At 39.2% G+C, this 25,860-nt stretch overlaps 1 protein-coding gene across 1 annotated transcript in view; it reads left to right on the top strand.

Annotated features, from left to right (window-relative positions):
- KIAA1549L (KIAA1549 like) overlaps window positions 1–25,244 on the top strand; it is a 140,166-nt gene extending 114,922 nt beyond the window's left edge. Inside the window, exons 18-23 of the mRNA XM_075048668.1 lie at window positions 988–1,117; window positions 6,522–6,869; window positions 13,485–13,582; window positions 14,810–14,955; window positions 19,317–19,468; window positions 23,338–25,244. Coding sequence (XP_074904769.1) covers window positions 988–1,117; window positions 6,522–6,869; window positions 13,485–13,582; window positions 14,810–14,955; window positions 19,317–19,468; window positions 23,338–23,619 — 1,156 coding nt within the window. The 3' untranslated portion in view covers window positions 23,620–25,244. The remainder of the gene's footprint in view (window positions 1–987; window positions 1,118–6,521; window positions 6,870–13,484; window positions 13,583–14,809; window positions 14,956–19,316; window positions 19,469–23,337) is intronic.
- The last annotated feature ends 616 nt before the right edge of the window (window positions 25,245–25,860 follow it).

Raw genomic sequence — 25,860 nt, 5'->3', positions numbered from 1 at the left:
ATTAATAAATGAAACTGGCATGCCATTATTCGATCTGTTATTGATCTACAATGGGAGGAGCACTTCTCTGGGATATGCAAGAAAAAGACCAATGGCCAGATACACTATGAGAACAACATCTCCTAAACTTTTCTGGTTTAGATGTAGCCTTCTTAAAAGACGTGGCTTAATGAAGCATGAAGTTCCTGTATCACAATTGGCAACCACTCCTGAAGAGTTTATGTATTATCCTGTATCTTTCAGAGGAATGCTATATTTTTTTTTTTTTATATAACCAGTAACAAGGGAAGAAACGGTTGCTTTGGAAAGAATACAGGGTATTTTGGATATTGAGTTATATGCTCTTTCTATTATGAGCACACAGTGGTGAAAGCTCAATGCCTCGGGATGCCTTTGCCCAGCGCTATGCTGGAAGCGGTTTAATTCCAGGGAGTGCAGATCTCTGATAGAGTTGTGGCCAGTTACCAAACTGGCTATCTAAAACCAGCATCTTGCAAGCACTTCCCTCCCACTCCTGTCTCTCTTCCTGTTCACTTTGCTGGGTGTTTGTTTCAGTGGAGCATTATTCCACTTCTTGTTGCACAGGATCAGCAACCAAAATCTCTGCTTCCCACCTGAGTGTGTGGGAGGTCCTATGATTTTTTGATAATAGCACCTATTTAGTTTTTATGAATTTGAATCATGTCAGCTGAGGTTAAAAGGGTTCTGATACCTTCTTTGGGACGTATTTCATCTGATAAGCTCCCACATATGATGTCCATGTCTTTTACATAGCTTTATTTTCTTTAATAGTAAACAAAATTAATGATCTCTTAATAATGTTACTGATTTCTAGCACTTCCATATACATAGAAAGAATATCCTATAATAAAGTGGCATTTTGACAAACCTCATCATTTTAGAATAAAGGTAAGCATTGAAAACTGCTGCCTGTCATTTTTCTTGTTTTCTTTTTGTTTTACTGTTTTCTTGTTTTGTGTTTTCTAGGCAACCGATGAAGAACTCAGTATACAGAAGCAGGCAGTCTTTGAACAGTCCTAGCCCAGGAGAAACTGAGATGGATCTTCTAGTGACTCGAGAAAGACCTAGACGTGGAATCCGTAACAGTGGATATGATGTAAGTTTATCAGATATATGCAGTGAAATTTGCTCAGCAAAGTCTCAACTTACTCCTAAAACCAGGAGACTATTGATAAGCTACAAGCCCGAGTGCCACTGAGTATTTAACATTACAGTACTTCATGTGCAGTCAGCATCCTGAAAAAAGCTCAGGATACTCAGAGCACAGACTCTTTCACGTAGTTTACAGCTGTACATCATTTTACAGTCTGAAATGCAAAGAAACCATTTGCCCTGAAACTCATTATTTGCCAAAGTGTTGAATTTTGAATTTAGATAGTTCTTCTAAGTATGTGGCCACTTTCTTGATACTGAGCTTTTTTTCATGGCAATTGAAATCCTCTGTTTGTTCTGTACCCCTGATGCTGCTCTCTTGATTTAGAAGAACGAACAACCAACTTCTGGGAATTTCACTTGAGTCCAGATGTCAGTGTTTTGTGGAAATCCCTAGAAAGAGATATTGTCCTCTTACTACATCAGAACTGGGAGAGTTTTGCATAGGTAAATGTCAAAACCAGCCAAAGGAGATGCTGGTTTATGGTCCGAGGAACTCACGGAGGCAACGCAAGGCAGATGAGTTGTCCTGTGCAGTCTGAACATACACTGGGCGCAAGTTGACACCGCGTGCACCCAGAATGAGGATAACAATAGCCCCCACACTGGAGTAACGTAGAATTTTTCTATCCTTCGTCACGTGTACAAAATGCTGTAGCTCAGCCATCCCTGAAGATTAGTCCCGAGAGAAAGCCTAAACCATTCTGGAAAAGTAAGAAAGTGCATTTGGTGGTTGCTCATCCTCTAAACTCTGTAGATGACAAGCGTTTTGTGTGGGGTTTAACTGTTAACTCAGCTGCCAGGGATGCACATTTAGCAAGGTGAAAGAATATACCAAGGCCAAGGGATGTGTTCAGGGAAGTTTAAATCTTTTACAGAATTCTTAGGGGCATGCTGTTGGTGTCAGATTTCTTACATGATTTCCTGCATTTGGACACTTCCCATCAGATTGTTTGAGTCATGTTGTGCCGTGTAAGCAGGACGACTGGCTCGCTGCTTTCTGAGACCTTAGAACACATCGCTGTAGCCTGGAAAAAGAAAGGTATAACCTGTTGAAACAGGTTTTACATTTTGCAAAAAAGATTCCACGCCCCATCCCCCTACCTCACCCCCCAACGTTTCCTTTATTTTTGGAGCTTTCTTAGATAAAAACATTGTTGAGCCAGTCTACCCTCATTATCCTGAAAATCATATGTTTCAAGACAGCAAGGGATTTTTTTAATATGCTAATAAAAGCTAGTTTTTCATAGGTGATATTTTCCTGAAATGAATGTTGCAAACATTCTGGGACCAGGCATGGCTTCCTTCTATTAGTTGAAAATTAATATGCCATAGATTTTAAAATATTGTGTATGCTATATATAAAATGTATTTTTTAAAAATTTCTTAAAAACCTTGAAAATAGATTAATGAGCTTCTGAGATGTCCTAAAAGTGCACAGATCTCAGAGTTCATAATTACATCACACACAAGTTTCCTTCCGCCTTTCTTTTAAGGTTGCAGTTGGGCGAGCTCTCCATGGCACAGTCTTTTTTACTGATAAGTTACATAAAATTCCTTTTGCCTGATGAGCTGCAGATTCACTGCAGTGCACCTCTTCTAACTCTGAATGTATTTCCCGTCTGAAAGCGGAAGAATGCCGGGGAAAATGGGACAGGATGTTGAAATTTAGTTCCCAAGCCTCGGCTTGCAGCGTGGGCTGGTTTCCCTCGCTCCTGTTTGAGGTTCCCGAGAGCTGTGCTGAGCGTCTGACAGGCTTGGTCTCCCAGGATACGCATCGGCAGGCACTTATATCTATATTTATGTGTGGAATTCATATGGATCTCACCAGTGGTGCAACTAAACACCTCTGTAAATCTGACCTCGGAAAATGGGTGAAAAAGGGCTCTGAAAAAGGGCCGGTTTATATGCTGAATCTTGTGTCCTTTGTTTTTTATCTAATAACATCTGGTACCACTTTTTGACATCCACTTTGTCATTGTAAATGTTCTAGCCTTCTTGGACTCCTGCTAACCTCTTCCTCCCAGTATTTTATTTAGCAGCAAGTCCCGCCAAAGAATAGTGAAATTTGTGTTTTATAAGCAGTTCCAAATAATTACATTAATGAATCAAATAGCTCATGTTATCTTCAAGTCATGAGATTTTTTTGCAGATTAACAAATTTCCTTTTTTTTTTTTTTTTCCTGAGCTGTTACCAGTATGCCCAGGTTATGTGTTGAGGTTTATCTTCCCAACAATGATAAATGTTTTCTTTTTTTTTTTTTTCCCTTAACAAAAGAGGCTAAGATCCCCTAGATTCTTTAAGAAAACTCTTTAAGAACTATTAGACTTATATACAGAACCAAATCATGAGAGTTTATGATCTGCATGATTTTGCTTTGTCCTTTAATAGGAGAGGGAAGTAAGAGCTCAGAAATCTGTCATTCCACACTACTGACTTTTTTATTTATGTGGTTTGGTTCCCCTTACATAACAAAGTTCTAATATCTCAATTATAGTTTTCTAAAAATATTTCATTCCCTATAATGATTTTTTCATGATATTTCTCTGAACCATGGTTCTGTTTCTTGGAGCTAAAAACTGGTCAGGATGTGAGGTCAATAGTTACATAGAATATGTAGCTTTTTGTATTATTTTGGAGTGTACATTCTACTGTTTGATGTTCTGACTATATTATTTGCCTTTACAGCATCTTTTATAAATGGATTACTATTGACTAGTACCTATCTTTCAATTTAAAATAATCCCAATAGGGTTTACTATCATCACCTTCACCTAGGAATTAGATTAAGGAGACTTTATGAACATGTTTGTTATTTCCAACATGTTCACAGACAATTGTGAGTAGAGCAAATGCTGTAATGAAAGAGTCTATAACCTCTAGACTGCTAATGAGCTTTATACTAGGGCAGAAAATATTTAGGCTGGTTTTGGTGTAAAAGGAGGAAAATCACCTTATTGTACATATCTAAGATTGATATACAAAAGAATTTACTGGTATAATTTTACTGATATAGTTAAATTAATGCAACTCCTCAAAAAGCTTATGGATTAATGTTCACATGAAGAATTTTACTCGTATAGTTGTAGCAGCAGAGTTATGCCAGAGGTGCATAAAGTCTGTCTCTCAGTACAGGATTTTCTTTTCCTTCTTCATATAATTCCAGTTCCTTGTATTATACAGTAACCGTGTATGAGCACTATCCGCATTTTTAGAATGGTAACGCTAATGTATAATGGCATATATTTACCATACTTATGTGTTTCAGTTGATAGAAAAGCAAATGACATACATCAGAAAGTGATAGGATGAATTGAAATAAATTTTAAAACTTGAGGAAAAGTGATGGTCACCAGTCTCCTCCAAAATCTTCATGTCAACTTTTATATTGATAAATCAAAGCTGACTTAATGTTGACTGCTAATATGCACCCTTTATTCATATGATATATTTTAGACATTCTATAGAGGTCTAATGGCTTCACCAAGGTGTTGTAGTAAAGAACCTGATTTATTTCAGCATTGGGTACTGATAGGTCTCTTGTGTGATTCCGTTCACTGACATTTTTACAAGCATGAGAAAATAGAAGAACCATGGTTATTAATCATCCAGTTGGGGCAGTATGATTTCAGAGGCTCTTTGGTTGCACTTATACAAACTACCATTGCATTTTATAGCCAGGCTTCTAAAATTTACCTGATTTTTATAGTCAAGCTTCTAAAATTTACCTGATTCTTATTTATTGTAACAACACAAATAACAAAGGAATCAAAATGCAGGAAGAAAATTACGGGAAACTATTTAGTTGAAGATTTCCTACAAGTTTTTCAGTTTAAGATAACTTTGTGTCGTTACATTCTTCCTCCCCCAGTCTGATGTGTGTACCACTTAAGAAGCCTGAAGTTGGGTTTGTGATTTTGAATTTGAATAATATACCGTATAACTATAACTATATAAATTACAGTTAAATTTTAATATGCAAATGATTATTGTCTTAATTTTCCTTTTTCATTGCTGTGTTTTCATGAAGTACAAAATATAGCTATACTTAAAACAGCTAAGAGAGAAAACAAATGAAGTTCATTTATTTAAATTTATTGTCAGTTTTCAGGCTAACCATGTAACTCTTCTCTGAACGGCTGATAACAGAAGAAGAAAGTCAGTTTGATTTTTTCCTCTGCAAATGAAGAAATATGTACTATGATTGTCCTATAGTACATATGACCATACATAGCTTGCAAAAGATTGGGATCACAGTTGCTTGTCTAGTCAGGTATAGAAAAGCACTATTACATGGGGGAAAAAAAGTATGCCACACTAGGAGCTACACAGCACTCCAATCATCAGGATAGTGCTGGAATTTTTAATAAGAACATCCTGTTGTATTCTTTTATTTGTGGCTACTTTAAATGCTAACACAGTTCTAACCACGTGCTATATATAGAAGGAGGTACATATCCTATTCTTCATTCCAGTTATCCTAGCATCTCAAATGCAGTATTTTTTAAAACTATAGGCAGTAAATCTAATCTTACAGAATATAGGTAAAGTTAGCTATTTCACTGTCAAGTTCTTATAATATGATGAATTTTTCTGTCTTGGAGTTACAGGCAAAAAACATCAGGGGGGTGATTTCTGTTTGTACTGTACGTGTGCAGAAGGAATTACCCTAGGAGTAACCCTTCAAGTTAAGCTGCACGAGTAGTATCTGCTCATTAGAGTACGTGTTTCACTGACTGTTCCCACATTAGTTTTAGGTAAATTTCTGTCTAACTACTGTTAGGTGACTAGGTTAGACAACCAAGCTATGTCAGGATATTTTCTGCAAGGGGCAGGACCTAGTTTGTGGCATCGTTGCTAGAGGTTCTCACTCGGTTAGAAAGCTCAGGAAAACCCCTAAACTTTAATTCTTCTGAAATCTTAACATGTGAGAACGGACAAAAGAATTTCAGTCTCTGTAGCTGTAACAAGCAGTCCCTTGTAAGAGGTCCTTCATAGTGATGGTACTATTTAGGGAGCCATATTCCTCCTGGCACAGTCGTATTCCCATTGATACTCACAACTAAGAAAAGAATTTAAACATTAATTCTAATTGTTTTTAAGTGAATCATTGACAATTTAATCGGCTACAGAGTGTCCCTGCTAGTTTTCTTAGCAAACAATGTAGGATATAACAGGCTATTATAGTCGCCTGCATCATATGACTCCTTTCCAATATTTGTCTATATTGTCACAATTCCCGACTTTGTATGTGTTACATCTGTGTTTGAGAACATTTTGTGTGAAGCAGCACAAATACTGTCTTGTAAAGCTTTTTACGTACACGTGCTTTTATTCCATCCAACAGACTGAGCCTGAAATTATAGAAGAAACAAATGTTGACCGCGTCAACGAGCCTCGGAGTTACGCCAGGTCCCGTCAGGCCAAAGGCCACTCGGAGACCTCAACCTTAAGTTCTCAGCCCTCTATTGATGAGGTTCGACAGCAGATGCATATGCTCTTGGAAGAGGCTTTCAGCCTGGCCTCTGCGGGCCACGGAGGACAGAGCAGGCAGGAGGCGTACAGCTCAGCACCGCACTTGCCCTACTCGGAGGTTGTGACCAGTGCTCCTGGTACCATGACCCGACCTAGAGGGGGGGTACAGTGGGTACCCACATACAGACCAGAAATGTATCAGTACAGTTTACCAAGACCAGTAAGTGAAACTTCTCTTTAGTATACTGTAAGATCATAAAGATATTTCCACTCCAAGACACACTTTTTAAAGAGGTAGCCCAGTTTACATGCTTAAAACCAGATGTAAACCCATGCTTACGGTAAGTAAGTATGGGTAGTGGGATGTATGTATGTTAAGCTTACCCATGCCCGTCTTTTGCAGGAAGATTCAGTATCTATATTAGCAGCAAGGTCGTCTTGTCTAAATTATGCTTGAAAGAATAGGCTGCACTAAGCTCCAGGCTGTTCACCAGATGAAGGACTTGTTTGCATGTCTTCTCCTATTCACTAAACACATATTAGGAAACAACCTGGTTTTGTAGAACAACTATGTAGGCAGCTGGGTGTGAAACACTCAACACTTCCGCATGAGGTCCATCACTGAAGAGAAGAGCATCATTGCAAGAGAGTGAACCAAGTGTAATAATCAGAGTGACCTGAAATGTGGGCTGTTATTGACAATCTTGCAGTTACAGCTGTTGACTTGGGACTCTAGATGTGGTTTAATTCCACAGGTTTCTTGGTTGACCTTGTGTAAGTCACTCTTTATTCTTCATTTTCTAGCCTCAAATTGTGGCTAACGTGTCCTTACCTCGCAGAAGTAATAAATGAATTTAGAACTTAAATCCATGGGTGGAAGTTGTTAATGGAATTCTGTAGGTATCTAGACAGCAGTTGCAGTACCACTGTGCACGCCCTCAGTGTGTGTGAAACTACCCACAAATTCCCTCATTACAGTATTGCGAAACTCAACAATGTATTTTCTTCTTATATGTCAGGTGCAAATCTAAACCAGAGATGATTGCTTTCAGATGAGAAATAGCCCATCTATCAATAGCAGTGTGAAAAGTTGTTCATTTTAAGGCTTTTTTTGGTTGGAAATGAATATTTTTTTTAAAGAATGCATTTAAAATTAGGTCCCTTACTCTGGCTAGAATAAGAGGATAATGCAGAAAAACGTCTTCAGTTCACAATAACTATTACTATGACTTCCTTCCATGACAATAAAAAAATACATTAAGGGATGCTGCTTCTGAACTATTCTGAACATATTTGAAAGCCAATGGCACTGCCTGCAAAGGTTCAGGCTGGTGCTATTTAAATCATGCTAAAGGTTATTTCTGGCACTTTGAAATTGGTCCAATGAACTTCATACAGCATATAATCATATTTTATGGTTAGAATTCGATTACAAGCTTAAGAGACAGCTAATGGGTAGTCAAATTACTTTGACACTTCAGAGAGTCTTTCTAAAATGAAATTAAAAATACTATATGGCGACAGGTTTTAAAAAAATGTAATAGCCATACTTTTTTGGCGAATGCTTCACTGTTTTGTTCTAAGACTTAATACTCTTGTAAATCTGCATGTTTCAGATCTTTAAGCATTTGCTTATCTTTCTGGCGTTTTGAAGATAGCGTTAAAAAATTTCCTAAAGATAGTTGATCGCCACAGATTAGGATCGGCACAGTCTGCTGGACTTTGGATAAGGGCTGTTAATTCATAGTTTTCTGCGTATCAGTTTCACGAATTCGAGCTGTACTTTAACCACACCATTTACTGGTTTGTTCTCAAATGGGGACAGAGGATTGGAATTGAAAATACCCAGCCGAGACGCGTGTGGGAAGTGACCTGTGGGTGGGAAAAACATGGAAGAATGACTGCTCTCAGCACCTTAGCGGCTGTCTGCCTGCCCGGGATACCTCCACTCAGCAGCTCTGGGGGAGATGCTGCGACGGGGAGTGCTCGGGATTGGGTTGGCTGACACGTGGAGAAGGTATCCAGGCTCACCGAGCTGAGGGGGGAGTGAGCAGCCTCCGGCAGCTTTGGGGGTGAGATGTACCTGAGCACTGGGGTGTTTGTTCTACGGGGGAGGATGTTACCTCTGCAAACCAAGAATTCTTTATTTTTGCCCTTTCTTAAAATTCAGTTCTTAGTGGCAATTGCCACTAACAATGCTATTACAATTTGAATTATGGGTTCAAGAGCATTTTGCCTGCTTAGATGGAACAAATGCAGCCACTGGCTTTACCATTGGGTCTTTAGATACAAGGCAAGTATAAAGGTCTTCAGTCCATCACTCTCTTCTGACATTTGGCTCTTTGCAGTCCAGTGACGCCAGACTAAGCTTTTTACAAGATCCCACAAACTTTCCAGTAACTTGTGTGCACCTTTAGGTTTCATGAAACCCAATGCAAAGGTATTTCATAGGTGATAAAAGTGATACACAAGATTTCTAGCACAGACGTGCTCTACCTTTATAAAGCGCAAATGGTAAGCAGATTGAGGCAAAACAGCAAAAATCTGCATGCAAATCTCTATCTCAGTGTTTGCCTCTGTTCCTAAGTATTTGTACCGTAGACTTTCAGGGGACCAGAACCACTCTTCAGGCCTACATTTCATCTGCTCTCCTCCAAGTTATGGATCTTTGATTTTTTGCAGTCAACTTCTCGACTAGTCCCACCATCAAACAGTACTGTATCTCTCCAGAGTGTGCATGCATCTTCTTCTTCCTTTTTCTTTTTCTTTTCCCTTTTGAGGCCTTCTGTGGCTTTTTACATGCTAACGTAATACCTACATTACCTGTAGCTCTTATGAGGGAATGCCTGTTTGCCAAACTGCCCATGGGTGACCTGTGATAATAGGATTCCTTCTTATGGGGCTCGCGCCTTCTCCTGTCTGACAAAAGCTAGTAAAATGCAAACTTAGTGTTGTTCTGGAGCCTCCAAAAAAGGGATGAGCAACACTTGGCTGGGTCCTTGTCATCCAGCTGGTATACTACAGCTGGAGGACAGAGTTATAGCATTGAGTGTATAACACAAGCCCGACTGCCAGCGTTGTGCCTTGGCAGATCACGTTACCACTTTGGAAATTCTCATGACTGAGTCAAGTGGAGAGCTATGGCCAGGGGAAAAAAAAACCCCACCTCTTCATTACAAAGCTGGACCAGTTCCCATCTCTCCTCTTCAGTGCTCTGGAAAGAGGAGTGAGAGTAACAGAGCTCTGGGTCCCAAGGTGAGACCTAGCACTGTACAGCAGGCACTGGTGGACAAACTTGCAGGCTGAGTGACTGGTAATGTATCCAAGTCCTCAGAGCTTCACTTCATTTAACAGAGGTAAAGTGAGAGTATTTTGCCAAAGTTCAGCCACTTTCAATAACAGTTACCAAACTAAGTATAAAACAGCAAAGCAAAACCAAATCCAACTGAAATCAATAATTTTGCATTATTCCTGGATTGCAATTTAATAATCAAATTAGTTAAAGCATTCAATGAGTAAACAAAGACATTGCCCTTTTAATTCCTATGGTGAGATGTAAGGAGAAGGATATTTCTGTAATTAGAAGGTAATATTGAATAATTTCACCTAAGACATATCTGTAAGTTAGAGGTGGTAAAAATATTTTAATACTGCAACCAAGGAAATGTAGCCTTAAAGCTAACTGCAAAGTTTCTCCTTTAGACTTTAGTTATTGTGTGCTGATTTAACTTTTCTTTCCTGCATCCTGACAGGCAGTACCTTAGACTTTTGTGGGTTGTAGAAGACGCTAGTGCAGGTGTCTGCTGGTGGCTGGACTTTATCTTCCAGAGGGTTGTGTTGTATGTCTCCTGGGCCCAAAGGCTGAAATTGCTCTGCTAAACTGCACTTACTACTTTTTAAAATTCTTCACTCATTTACTTTTTAAATTATCAGTGGTTTTAGCCACAACAGACTCCTTCACGGGTATTTCTTCCTGAGAGGGTGGTGTGGGGTCTGCAGTCTGGTATCTGTGCAGTCTGTCCTGAATCTCAAATTTGATTACTTCTGTCAGCAATAGTTATAACCTTTGTATTATACAAGTTCTCATTTTTCAACAAAATAGAGTTTGGAATCCATGCAGAATGTTTTTCTTTTTAAGTTGTTTTGGTTTGGTTTTTTTTTTTTTTTTTTTTTTATTGGTGAACAACAAAAGTGATGCAATGCTTTTTTTTAAAGGATAAACTAATTTTGAAGAATAAAATTAGGCAAATCTGTGAAATCAGCTGTTGGGTTTTTTTTTTTCCTGATTGGATTTACAATAATGTACAAATTTCACTGAAGTGACTTTATTTCTACGATCATCCCAGTTAGCCTAGAACCTAAAGGCCCATCTAAGTCTATAACAGACAGGCCTCTCCAGTAAAATTTTGGTTTAATTTAGCCTCTGAACATTTTTTTTCCATTTATGTGTTGCATGCAGGAAAACACTAATGCCCCAACCCATTGGAGAAACTCTAGAAATTCTATTGGAATTCCCTCTCGTAACTATTTTGGTGTCTGTGGAAGCTCAGCACAAAGAGGACTGACTGCTGTCCCCATGACGGATTGTTCCTCAGCATGGTGTAGCAGATCTTCTAACAGGATTTTTCACCTTAACAGGAAACCTTCTGCCCAGCCATTTGCAAAATATTGCCACTCACTCAAAATTGTTCCTCTCCTATGTAAGCAGCAAAAGAAGTGCTTCAATTTTCTGTTTTACTTTTTTTCCCCAAATTTTCAGTGCAAGTTGCAGCACATTTGTGCACTGTTCTTTGTGATCCCTTAAAATGCCTCCTTTGATGTCCATATTCTAAAGCATATCCACTGACACACAAGAGAAAACCCAAATCTACCTCTGTGCCTCTGTCTACCATGTTATACTCCAAGAGTATCTGGAGTCACCGGCCACTCTGAAACATTAGCTAATGTACTGTTCCTTTAAAACTGGGGGGGAGAGAATTTCATACTTGGTACAAATGTATGCTGAGAGCAAGATGTGGGATGAAAGGCTTGTGGAGCCAGAAGGAAGTGTTCGGTTCAGGCTGTGAGAGCACTGCCAGCTTTTCAGATGCAGGAGAGGCATTGCAGATCATTTCAAGTCCAGCACTATTAGGAGAAATCTAATTGAGCTTTTCTTTGATGCAAATAGCATTTGTTTTTTCTATACAATTCTTTTTCATTAAAAATCAGTATTTCCAACCCCTGGCGAGGAAATGTACCGTTGCCTTTTTAGATTTATTTTTTTCCAGCTAAATATAGAAATACTTTAAATACCATTATAGCATGGTGAAAGTAAATATTAGGAGACTTTGTAGGTGGCGTGAAGGGAAAAATGATTTTCACAGACATGCCTTTGAGGGACTCTACCCTGCTTTAAAAGGGGTGGCAGTGAGAGGCAGGAGAAAAAGGCTTGGGCTGTATTGCATTTCCCTTAGAGACACTGACATCAAAAGTCAGTATTTGGTAAGTTACCCTTTCTGTGTGTTAACCCAGTTTTGCAGCTATTTGAGAAAGAAGGTATCGGAACACTGTCTTAAATGTGTAATTTTTAAAGATGATTACTGAAAGATAGTGGGTTTTGGTATTTAGTGTGGGATTTATATTGCCAAATTCAAACTCAAATGTAGGTGTTAAGTCTGAGCTAATCATGTAAATCCTGTAGGCTCTTTCTACAGGCAGGAGAGAGAGTGTGACTCATCCCACGGTAATGTGTTTTTAGCTTTCTCTGCTGTTTGTGGAGGGAGCTTCTCTGGCTAAACCAGATACCTCTTGTTTAGAGGGCCAAAGTCCCACCATTGGACTAGGGACTCTAGTTTTTGTCAAAATGCCTATGTCTTGATGCTGGACAGCCTCCCCATAATCTGTTATTTGCTATTGCTCTGATCTTATCTTTAATCCTGTGCATTGCTCTGAAGCATGGTCAATAAAAGCATAATTAAAAAAAACAAACAAAAAAAACAACAAAAAAACCCAAACCCACAATTTGTTTAAGAAAAGTGTCAATGAAGTGCTAGAGAGATATCATCCCTCTGTCTTTAAGTACATTTAGCAAAATTATGACCTCTAATCTATAGCAGTACAAGGAATTTAGAAGAGCAATTTTGTCCTACATGTCATTTCTTGGGTGCCATGGGTTTCATGTATGTGATTACTCATCCTTCACATGTATTAGTGATGAAATCCAGAATTACTATGGGCAAGACGCTTAATTTTGTGACTTAATGGGTTGGTTCTGTGTTCCTCTGAATTAGTCTGCTTTTTCAGAACTGTTTGAGACCTTCGTTATTGCTTTAGAAAGTTACAGAGCTTGGGGTTTTTGTGAAGAATTTTCTTTTCATCTCTTCAAGGCTGAAAGGAAGAGGTTGAAATATGCATTGCTCACAGGCAGCTTCACTTCACAAGATGCTGCTCTGAGGATGCTTTCTGAATCTTTAAAAGACTGTTTCTGGAGGAAGTGAAAATACTAAGATCTTTTTCCTGTGGGTCCAAAGCAGCTGTTGAGTCTCACATAATCATAACGGATCTGCTTTGCCAGCAAGGTTACGAATGTCACAGAGACAGTGTTTAATACATTTTATTTTAATTAGACTTCATCTTGGCTCTGAACTCATTTGTTTATGTTTTCTTCCATATCCTAAAATCACCCAAGCACTGTAAATTCTCAAATAAAATGCAGTTACTATTGATGCCACAAAAAGTTAACTTCCTGTTGGCCAGCACATGAAGCAGGTATTTAATTTCTGACTTTCTTCTGTTTTTTTAATTTGACTGAGATCTATTGGTGTTTCAGAAAATATTTATTTTTCCCCTTTTACAGGCTTACAGATTTTCTCAGCTTCCTGAGATGGTAATGGGTTCTCCTCCTCCTCCTGTCCCTCCCAGAACAGGTCCTGTGGCTGTTGCCTCTCTCCGGAGGTATTTATCTGTTGTTTTATTTTAGGTATGATCTCTAAAAAAACACTGCTGTAATAAGAACTGGGGCAAACCCTGAAGGGGCACTTACAAGGCACTTATAAAGACACATTCATGAAATTAGAAACATGTTGTTTTTATTTCATTTTAACACAAAGAGGAAAGGAATAACAATGAATTTTCTCTTCTATTAGCTAATCAGTTTCAATAAAATTAGGAAATCCAGGCTCCGATTTCTTTTAAAACATGCTTTGCCTCAAGTCGCATAATGGCGTATTGTATTGCAGATGTGTGGTAGATAATTTGCACTGTCATTCTCCCTGCTTTTCTCTATTGTGAGGGCTTGCAACAGGATATGGATGAATTGTAAGATGTTTCTCAGTACACCGGGTCCAGGGATATTTCTGCCTAGCTTTCAAATATCTCATACCTGCATTTCTGAAGCCAAATATGTGCTAAAGCCTGATTGCCTTAGCTCAGTGCATACATTTTGCCTCTTCCTCACAGCAAGGCACTCTACAAAATGCACTTCAAGGAATTTTTACACCTCTGTGGTGGATGAACTCATTTAGCCTTCAGTGCTGTGCTGTTAGGTACTGCCCGGTGCCAACTGCAATTCAAGGCACCGCAGGCCTGCTGAGAATTGCTGTGGAGCGCTAAGGCCAAAGGAAACTTTTCTGAATGGCTGCTAATGATATCGTAACTGCGTCCAAAGATTCAGGATACGGACGCTGTCTGTTGACATATTCTTGTTCATCCATTACGTTTTAGCTCTAAAGCAACCGGGACGCACCATTTCAAAAGATGTTAGTACTTCCCAAGTGCAGTTAACGTTAATTACCACAGTAGTCCCCTACTATATGATGCCATATCATGCTATATCATATATACTGTAGTAATATGGTATTGTCTGCAGTCTTGTGTCAATGAATTATGGTAAAGCTCTGTTTTTTGTGTTGCATGTCACAGACATTTGTTTGAAGCAGCAAGCAAAGGCTCTGTGTAATGGTAATAACATGCTTTGGCAAAGCAGTGACCAGGCTAAAGAAGTTGCTCTTGGACTTCTCCAGACTTACTGTTCTCCAAACTTCTGTCATGCCAGAGCAAAATCAGATAGCTTCTTCCTAGCTGGCTTGTCATACTGTAGCTGATAGGCATGTATGTGGCTATGAACCTCATCTGTCAGTCAGAATGACAAAAGTTTCTATTTTTTGCTTTCTTAATGCACAGGTCTACATCAGATATTGGCAGCAAAGTGAGAATACCTGACTCCAGTGGGGCAGATCAGGCCCAGCATCACGATCAGGCATCTTTTGCACCTGGTTCGAGAGCTCCAATGTCTGTTGGTCCACTTGATCAATCAGCTTTTCACTCAGGTGAAAAAATAGTGCAGACCCAACTTGCAGCTTTGAGACCCTTACAATTTATTTTGCGTAGAAATGAATGTATGGGATATAGCAAATACAGATGATTATTTGGAGAAAGACTCTATGAGGTGGTTTTTTTCTGGTGCAACTGAAGGAGACCTACAAAGCATTGCTCCTTTGTAAATGCAGCATCAGCTGTGTTGTAAAATACTACTCATCCTGCAGAAGCACCAGGAAATGGTCATTTCTGAAGGTGAGATCCAGCAATGTACCAGATGGTCTTTGTTCAAGTATGGCATTCTGCTGGCTCACTGATAAGGACTCCAAATTATTAAAGCACAGTAAAACAGTTCGTCTGTACCACAAAATCCAGCAGAATTTTTAGGGCTGGCACAAGAGGATGTTGGCTGGCAAAAGCAGAAGTTGCAGCGTTGGGACTGATGCGTGACTCGCATGTTGTGTTGCACCATGTACAGAAACAACCGAAGTGGGAGAGATGGGTAACGGGGTTCTGAGGGACATGGATAAATTCCATAATTTTATCAGTCAAGAATATCAGGCCAAGTGCTTGAGAACAGAGTAAGTATACAATGGAGCTGTAAGTAGTAGTGCAGAAGGAGGCTTAATGGCATTCAGCTCTGCTTGGTTTGTAAGGAAAGGGAGGAAAAACAAGCGGACATGAAGAATAGCGTGTGCGAGATTGAAGTTTTCCAACCTGGCTGTGGGATGAGTATTAGGACTCCCTATTTCCTCTTGAGAAACTTAACTCCTAGACTTGTCACACCAGTGGGCTGCTGAGGGGGCTAAGTTGAACATATGTGCCCCCTTCCCTTCAGAACACAAGGCAGCAGTGCTTTTGCATAGTCAAAAGTAATCCGTTAGCTCATCTCCCCTCCTATTTTGGAGAGGGTAGTTCCTGCTCAAGTGCAGAACTTGTTTTGGGTCTCAGTGTCCCAGTTTTAAAGGTCTAGTGAGTTCCTGGACCTTTGATAGGAATTTTGTTTATGAATGAATTGATTTAATTATGAGATTAAGCTGATACACTGTTTTGATGGATAACATGTAGCTGGGAAAATACTTGAAATAGCTTCTCATTGGCAAAGTATGTTTTCTTGAAGAGCTACAGAAAAGAGCTTAAAAGATTAAAAAAATTTTTCATTGTCAGTTCAAAGTTTTGAAATTATTAGGTTTATTAGACATTGCTCTGCTAATCTGCCAGAAAAATTTCTTTCTTAGCTTCCTCAGAAGTAATAGACAATTATCTGCATTGTATTCAACATGTTCTACTGAGAATAATAATGTGGATATGCAAATCTGTTGTCAGTTAATTAAATATAGTAGTTTTGAAGGATCCATTCTACTCTCACTTCTTGTCATACTTTCTGCAAATGGTGCATGTGAATCTGAAAAGAGCAGATGCTCAGCCTTTCACTTTAAAGCATTTCAAGCTGTAAAATGTGCCACACTACCAAGACGTCTTTCTTCATGTCTGCAGTAATGTGTTCTGTGTGATACACCTTTTTAATAATTTCCAGTGATGTGGAGATTTTATTGCTGTATATTAAAAGCGGGTATGTTGTGTTACCACTGAAGAGTGGCTGTGTTGCAGAAGAGAGAAAGTGACCTTCGTGTACATTGTGGAGTTTGCCAGAATAATTCTGGCAGTAGCTGGAGGAAACTTTTGCATATGATAGATGCTACAAATGGTTGTAATACAGGGAAAGATGTGGAGAGCTGAAAACCCTGCAACTGTCATACAAGGTTTTCTAATGTTCTGATAGGAGAATAATTTTTTTATTGCCTCAATACTTGAAGAAACGTTGCTGCAGGTGCTGATTTGGCATGAAATGGCCTAACGTTGCTCTCATGCAGCCCATCAACACCAGCTCTAAGGTAATGATGGTGCAGTAAGAATTGGGATAAAGTAGTACATCATATTATTGAGTGTTCATTTTGAATAGTAGCTCATTTTGGTGTGGTTAAATTCAAAGACCATTTTGGTGTAGAAGCCCTGTGTCATCTACAGGAGCAGCACTTTCTTCTCTGTACATATCTGAAGAATTGTTATTTCCGGCCTTGCTAACTCATTGAAAATAGCAAACCTTGTGCTGTCTGTGACCTGAGAAGAACAAAGATCGCCCACACCTCTTCTCTTAGCCCACCTCCTTCCAAACCAAGGGGCTGGAGGAATTGGAATAGAGGTCCTGTGAGAGAACCTGTGGCTACCTGCCATGCAGGCGTCCATCCTAGATCCCACTGGTCCATAGGAATTCCATGGTGACTGCTTCTCTGATGGCTGAGTGACTCCAGCATCCTCCCTGACATAGGTGAAAAGGCACTACAACCCACTGTCAAAATGAAAGCTAGGACTTAATCCCTAACAGTAGAAAACACTGTGTAAATGTCAAGCATAACATAGAAGTTTTTAGTCCATATGACATATCCCTCATTTTTCTTCCAATTTTTTCCTGGTTTTGTTTTTGGGGTGGGTCTTTTTTTTTTCAGTTGGGTTTTTTGTGGGTGTTTTTGGAGACAATGTTGAAAGAGATGATACATTTCTGCTCTGGAGAGAATTGTGCCACAAAATATATTTTTCTCTTCTTCGCGAGCCCTGATTGCATCCATAGCCCTTCTGGCATAGGACTGCATGGGAGGTCATTGAGAACTTACAAATCACTGTTTTCATGGAGACTGCTTTGGGAATAGGTGTCGCTGTTTGAGTCTTTCTATCTCTGTGCATGTGCTCGTCCAGTGTTCCCAGCATCTATCAGAGTAGGCAGCATAACCCTCTTGCAGAGTGTTCAGGAGCAAGGATGTACAAGGGCTGTAAATGACATTCTGGGGGCAGATATTTGAACCAGCCAGTAAGTGATGCTGATTTCTATCAGTTATTCTCTGTATGAAGTTTGGGGGAATGCCCATGTCTTGCCATTTTGTCGGCATCTCTTATGCAGTAGCATCGTATCTACTGAGGGCAATTAGTGGCAATATTCAAATGATGTGCAGTTGGAAGGAAGAAGTAGTATATTTTCTCCGCATTGGTTCTAGTACAGAGCCGGTGCCTATCTATCCAATGTTACTGTACTTCCATTCCTCAGCGAAAATGCTTGAGTTGTACTTTCTGTTCTTACGGGGATTACTGGCTCTTCTGCTTTCACATAAATGGTGTTATTTTTGCTATATTCTGTGAATCTGAAAAGTATATATCCATGTATTATAACTGAGTACTCAAAACACACCGTCCACATGCTTTGTTTACTACCTGATATAGATGATATAAAGCTTTCCCACCCAGGATTTAGGAAGAAGGATTTTGTGACATTAGTGTAACTGTGGTACACTGCTGGGTGTCTTCCTTTACATGTAAATAGACACTAGAGGAAGGAAGTTTTATTGGACAAGCAAGTTGTTTGTATTTGTTCTAAACTTGGCAAATATATGGAGTTATGATGGCTTCTCTCAAGGGAAATAGTGGGAGCATGTGAGAAGATGCTAGTCTTCCAGTCAGGCTAGTTATATCCTATGGGTAATCTGATTGCAGCAAGAACCACATCGTTCTCTGCATCTCTGTGAGCCCCAGTTATAAACCCTACCTGAAAGAGCAGATGTAGCCATATCCAGACATTTGGCTTGAACCTTGTACTAGGAAGGCTGGTTTCTCCCACCCAATTTGGAGTATGACAGTGGAATTTTAGTAGAAGGCTTCCTGGACATCCCTATGAATATGTCTTGATCAAGCCGTGATAAAACAGATTTGGGGTCAGCAAGTTTCCTTGGAAATATTTGTCATAGCTGCATAACTTATTGCAGTCATAGACTGTTCCTGGAAAAGGAATTAAGCAGGCCTTTTAAATGTATCACTCATTTTTGTACATTTTGTGCCTAGAGATATTAAGGCAGTTTTACCGTGTAAACTGAATGCTTTATAACCTGCTATTGAGAAGAAAGGTGCACTACTCTGAAACCACATGATAACAACAGCTACAAATTGAATACAAGGGAGCAAATGTAAGAAGAAAAAAAGCCTTTTTTTTCTAATGATTCAAAGTTTTGATGAAGATCAGTTGTTAGAAGGATCAAGTCCTAAGGACTAAGTCCTCGTATCTTTATCTGAAGGGTGTGCATGATTATATAGGCGACTGCAAATCTTGCCTTCTCCGGTTATTTCCCAGCATTATAGAGATGTTCTAGTCAGGTGGTGGGAGCTTTACATGCAACCGATGGTGATCACATTCTCACCAATTAAAAAAACCAAAACAACAACGCCCCTCCCCCCCCCCCCACTGAGGCTAGTAACTTCATAAACATTATCTTCTAATTTATAACTGAAAATGTCAACTATTAATTATATCTACTCTCTTTTCTAATAGGAAATACCGTACCAGCAGTGTTTGCCATACCAGCAGCAAACCGACCTGGCTTCACAGGCTATTTTATCCCAACACCACCTACTGCATACAGGAACCAAGCCTGGATGCCCTATGCTGGAGAGAATGAATTACCAGGGCAATGGGCAGACTCAGTAAGCATTCTTGCTTCTCTAACTACATATATTTACTGTGATTTGCAGAGGAGAGGTTTTAAACAGTGCTAAGTGATGAGCAAAGAATCTGAGCTAGATAATTCTTCCTTGAATGGTAATAATCTCTAGTAGTGAAAAGTTATGAGAGGGGGCATAGATACTTTAGCTGTCCCTCCCATGAACTGTAAGTAAGGTCTTTTAGAGAGTTAAATAATTCACTATGTTACGGGCTGGCACCCATTCAAAGTTGGTGGGTTAGGTACCGTTTTTCTTTCCCAAGACAGAGGGTAAATATTTGGATAGGCATATGGCAGGAGTAGGTGACGCTGCCTCTCAGGGTGGCCTTGTGCTGTTTGGAGGCTGGGGAGCATCCTTCCTTCCTGGAGGCTTCTCTCAAGGCAGCCCAGCTCCCGAATCCTAGCTCCCGGCTCTGCTGCAGCCCCGCTGCGCAGTTTCGAGTCCTCCTGCAGACTGCAGTGACAGATCATAAATTAAATAATTAATTGTACAATCCTAGTCTGGGACAGATGTAATTTTTAGCTCAAAGTATACCTATATTTCAAAGAAATAAAGTTGAGGCATCCTAAAATGAATTGCAGTAGTTTATCATGTTTGAAACAATTTCTAAAATTTAGGGTTTTTTTTCCACTAGGAAAAAAAAGATCAGTTCCGCTGCTTGACCTCACATCTGGTATTTATCCAGAACCAATTCAGCTAAACAAACTGGAAGATGGATTCTATTTCCTTGTGCATATCATCAACAGAATATTTTAGTGAACTGCAGTTGGAGTTTAATAGTTGGCTTTGAGCAGCTAAGCAAGAGACAGCACAGGCATATAAAAGTTCCCGGGGGCGGCTATTTGTTGCCAAATCTTTATTACTGCTCCTGTTGCCTGTGAGAAAAAGAATTCATTCTGACTGTCAGATGCAAGTCTGAATTTGTAGGCTGAACTGTCAAGAAAAAAGAAGTATGTTCACCTGTAAGCTGAGCACATCTGCTGATGTGCCCCTGACACCTGGAGGCTTTTGATGCCGTGGAAACCCTTTTTCTTTTCATTGTTTTATTTATTTGGTTTGTTGGTTTGGGGGGTTTTTTTGTTATTTTTAACCCTACTGACATTTTAAATCCAGGAGGCCTGTTGTGTCTAAGCAATCATTTTAAATGTTTTCTTTAAGAAAAAGAAAAAAACAAGCAAACCCCAGGAAAAGTATTTTACCTGTCTTACATTCTTTTTCCTTTTCAATCCCTACTCCTTGGCTGCAGTCCCATGAAAAAAGAGTCAGATATCACTTGTCAAAAGGGGAGACTGAAAACAAACTGGACAAAAGTGGAACACAAGTCTCCAGCCCCCAGTTCTTTCCTCTGGAAGGAGAAGAGTATAACCCTGATGTGGGTTTCCCTGTCTTCAGGGAATGAGGTGGGAAGAGCAGTTAGTGCTGGTGGACTGTACACAGAGGAGTGGAGAGATTGTGAGAAAAATAACTGTGGCAATGTAGAATTCAAAGGAAACAAATAATCCTTTTAACTTCACTTACCTATTACAGAGCTTTAACAACTTCTTGTTACTCAGACTTTCAGCCCTCCTGTGACTTTGCAGAAGAGGAAAAAATGTAAACCCCAAACACTTCACTTTCTACAATGAATTTGCACCTCCCAATGACTGCAAATCTGTCAAGAAATTGTCTTTATTTGAAAATCATTACTAGAGGAACTAGTAATAGTGTTAGCAACATAATACGGTCAGAAAGGCTGAATAAAACTGCAAAAAATAAAGATCTAAAGTAATACTCAGAGTTTGAGTTTCTGGATGTTTTGTCATTTCTGAGCCTCTAGATTATAGCTTGATCATGGTTCCAGGGTTTTCTTGACAATTAGTAAGAACAGACGCTTAATATCTGTAAGGTGAAAATCGAAATTCTTTACTTTTCATGCATTTCCACTAGCTGGACTGTAAACAAAGGGACATAGGAAACAGGGGATTTGACAACAAAGAATTATCTTATAAGCTCAATTTACTGTAATGTACTATTTTCTCAGTTAAAAGGTAAGTATTCAGGCACTAAGTTTTGTGGGATAAGAGAACTGTATCTGACAAAACATTTATTTTCCAAATTGCTAGGTGCTGCTTAGTCACAGTAGTAACCTGGTGGCCTCTAGTGGCGTGTTCAAGTGTTGTACTACTAAAATATTTGTCTTTTGAATAATCTGTTGTAAACTAAACAGATGCAACTGCATTTAATGATCACTTTTCATATCATGCCTTCTTCCTATGTTTGTCTCATCACACCATACTGAACGCGTTTGACGTTCTCTCCATCGATTGATGGATATCCAAGATTGTATAGAGCATGTGTAAATCCTAGTGGTCAGGTTTTCATAGGTTCTTAGATGCCTGAAGTGGCAAAACTTTCAAAAGCAAGGGTTTGTTAAACTCCCACAGGGCCAGAGCCAAAATGGGATTTAAGCAAAATTCCAAAGCTGTCATTCTGAAGTCCATGCTGAGGTCCCCTGTTCCCCAGAAGGTATATAAAATTGGCAGATGTTTCAGATCTTGACGTTTCAGTCTGCTTGCAGACACCTAAAATTCTGAAATTCTGCTTCTGGCATACCCACCAAAGCCTTAGCCCTGGAGGGTGAAGCAGCTTACACCTCAGCCTGACTGAAATCCAAAAATTAGCTGAGACGTCTGCCTGGCCACCTGTATTATACGCTTATATAAAACCTTAACGTATTTGGAAAGTAAAAATGTGTTTTTCCCATTTAAAGCAAAAAAAATTACAAAATTAACTTTTTAGTGATTGAACATCGTGGAAACGTATCAGTTAACTTACAAGTGTAGTATTCTGAGTACAGTGTACGTAAGTGTAGTTTTCTGAGTCACACAAAAAAACATCACTGAACTTTCTGAACATTCCTTACTTGCTTGTCATTGACATGGACTATAATGATCAGCTGGTAAGCTTTTTCTCAAGGAGAAATTATCTTGTCCTAGTAATAGGTTATGGGTTGCCTTCTGTAACAACATAAAGGCTTCTTCAAAATGAAGGACTGTAGATTCCTGTTTTATAGATTTTTGCAAAATGTAAACAAATACTATTTTTATTTGATGCATTAGGAACTTCTGAGGACTATAAAGACTGGTATCGTGGTTCATGGCTTTGTGAAGGAAATTTAATATCTCACAGTAACTAAAGGGCCTACGTTATTATTTTAGTTTTAGCCAATGTAACGTGGGGCTGAAATCAGTGAATTTACAACAGAGTAAAATCGTGAATCCCCCATGTAATTCTGTTAAATGTGGCCAGAAATCCTGATACTTCTGAGAATTCAGTGTTGAGTTTCCAGGTTGGCATACCTGAGCTTATGCCTGTTGTCTGGATCTAGTGAGTTTTTGTTAGGAACAGTAAGTCAAGAGACATGGCTGACTTGGATTAGACAGTGGCTGCAAATCAGCAAACTCTACTTTTCTGTTCTAGGCTTTTTGGCGTCCTGAAACGTAGTGGTGCCATCTATTTAAAACTGAAATGTTTAGGAGGGATAGTAAGCAGAGGAGACACTTTCAGAAAAGCCTTTTCCCTTTGACTTTTTGCAGTGATGATAAATTAGGACATGCAATGTTTGCCCTTCTAGGTGTTTTGCTGCCACAGTCTGGGGAGTTGAGTAACCCGTACATTGACATATGTGTGTAAATGGCACATGCCAAGACAGACACTTGTAAACAGACGCTTAGGAGTATGAGGTTTACGTTCTCTTCATATAGTCCTATCTGTTACATCTTATTCTGCCCTGGGGAGGTTTGTGTTACCTGGCAGGTGGCACTACGGATCAGTTGTCCTGTATAATTTTGTAAAATTACAATGCTCTACAGGTACCACTACCTGGATACATCGAGGCTTATCCACGGCCCCGCTACCAACATAATTCTCCTTCACGACTTCCTCGCCAATACAGCCAGCAAGCAAGCATGCATCCCAGCCTGGAACAAGCTCCCTTGCCGTCCACCGCAGCTTCTCAGCAGAGCCTGACGGAAAATGACCCGTCTGATGCTCCGCTCACCAACATTTCTACAGCTGCCCTCGTAAAGGCAATAAGGGAAGAAGTTGCTAAACTGGCCAAGAAGCAAACAGATATGTTTGAGTTCCAGGTCTAATATCTTTTGTGCACAGTATTTGTATCATGCAACCTGGGGTAGCCAAGAAAGCGACTTCTTTAATTTTCAGTTACAAACTTGCTGCGAATTGTGCCAAAGTGATGGCATTTTTCTCTGTCTGAAAAGTCAACACTATGAAATGTCTTAAAGTAGAGCAACAGGTCTCTGAAGATACATAATTCTGCTTGCCAGCTAAGGAAACGCTGCCAGGTAAATGTTTAATATGGATAAGGACTGATCATATGCAACTGTCACTTAGCTCTCGTATTATGACCCGTTGTCACTAGAGATGCTGCTGAACATGTCTGTGCCACACGATGTTTCATTTGCGGGTCCAAAGGCAGAGCTGCTGAAAATAACTTCTGCATGTCAAAACTTTGATTAAAGAAGAAAATACAGTAGAACACAGTTAGCTAAAGGCCACGGTAGGTGGGGTGGTGGCCATGTTAATTGTTTGCTGCAGGACAGTGTATAAGGGATGCTGATTTCAGCAATGTGGAGTCATTCAGCCTTTTCATTCTAGAGACTGTATTCAAACCAAAAAAATTTGAGATGAGTAAGTAATACAAATAAATGTCCTGTAAATAGCCCCAACTCTCCTCATCCTATTGACAGTACAAAGAAGTGAAAGAAGAGAAGATTGTGAAGAAGGTGAATGATATTTTGATAATTGGTGGCTACCTTGTCCCTCAATGCCACTGATGAGTTATAGAGGAGATCTTTTTTGGTGTGAGAGAATACAATGCACGAAGAACCAACAAAGGGTATTGGTGCTAGAAGCTTCCAGGAGAAAAAAGGTTATTCGTGTTTGCTCTATATTCAGGCTTTTCACTCTGAATGCATGTGAAGCTGGTGAACCTGAGACCTCTGAGCAAGTCTTTCCAACCTGGAATAATGAATACACCTGCTTGGACAAGAAAACCTCTGTTTAACACAGTGCTTTTTTCTCTTTCTTAAACAATGATATCTACTAAAGTGATGCCAGAAAGTGCTACCTGAAGCTGCAGTTGATTTTGATTACACTGGAACGGTGAATGCAAACCTAGGAAGTTCTGAATGTAGAGGACCTGAGTATTATATTAACATGTAAATAAGTAAACAATTACATGGATTAACAAAAATACTAATGTTCTGTGAAAAAGAGAGCATTTCCAGAAATCATGCTGACTTTTCATTGTGCAAGATAAAGGTCACTAATTGTTAAACTACATTGTTGTATGAATCCAATCCCAAAAGAAACACAAACCAGTTGAATGGGACAGTAGTTCATCTTTTGCAGTTGTACAGACTAGTCAGAGATCACGAACAATTGTTTTCTGTTCCTTCAGCAATTAGCTTCGGGAACTGAAGTTCTTGCGAAATTTGTTGTGTTGGGCATGTTCGATGGACTGGAGTTAAAGGTAATGTCCTTCATTTCAGTAAGCTGTTTAGTTATCCTCAATTGCTTATGCTGTTTTGTCTGATCATGTCATTTCCCTGAGTTTCTTTGGTCTTTACTGAGGTGAGAAAGGGAACTTGGTTTAGCTTTTTGGCCATCAGTAAAATGAGAGGAGGAGAGAGGAGACTAGAATAGGGGATAGAAGAAGAAATTGATGAAGCACAAACTTTTAAAGCAGAGCTATTTTTTCCCCAAATAATTATATTATAAACCCTGACTGAGATTGTGATAGTTAGCCTAGAATATACAGATATCTTCTGCTCCAATACCTTAAATATTGCAGAAGCTTTTGGAATGCTAGCTAATCTTTCAACAAATGTGAAATTTCATTTTCATTATTTAAAAATCAGATATAAATAAAATGTATTTTTGTAATTTCTATGTATATATGTGCTGTATATTTATACAAGTGACTAGTCTGCTGTAGTCAGAAAATTTCCATAAACCAAGTGCAAAAAAGAAAAAGAAAAAAAAAACCTAGTAATTTTAATGATCAATATAAACACACTACGTCTGGAGGACACAAATATACATTTGGGTGACTTGGACACCAAACAACCAAAGAAACTCAATCTTTCATATAAATATAAGTCTAGTAAAGACAGACTGCTGTCTCAGTTACCTGTCAGCTAAATAATACTGATCTTATCAGTGCAATACAATACATCCAAATTGTGTTGAATCAATAGCTGCCTAAGAATATCACACTTTAAAATAACAACTTAAAAATACTGGGCCAAACCCAGCGTGCCATAAAAAGACTAGTTGTGGTTGGCTTCAGTGGGAGCATCACTCACTGAGAG

The sequence above is a fragment of the Buteo buteo genome, chromosome 16 (genome assembly GCF_964188355.1).
Source record: "Buteo buteo chromosome 16, bButBut1.hap1.1, whole genome shotgun sequence".
NCBI lineage: Eukaryota > Metazoa > Chordata > Aves > Accipitriformes > Accipitridae > Buteo > Buteo buteo.
This window is presented reverse-complemented; position numbering and strand designations above follow the sequence as displayed.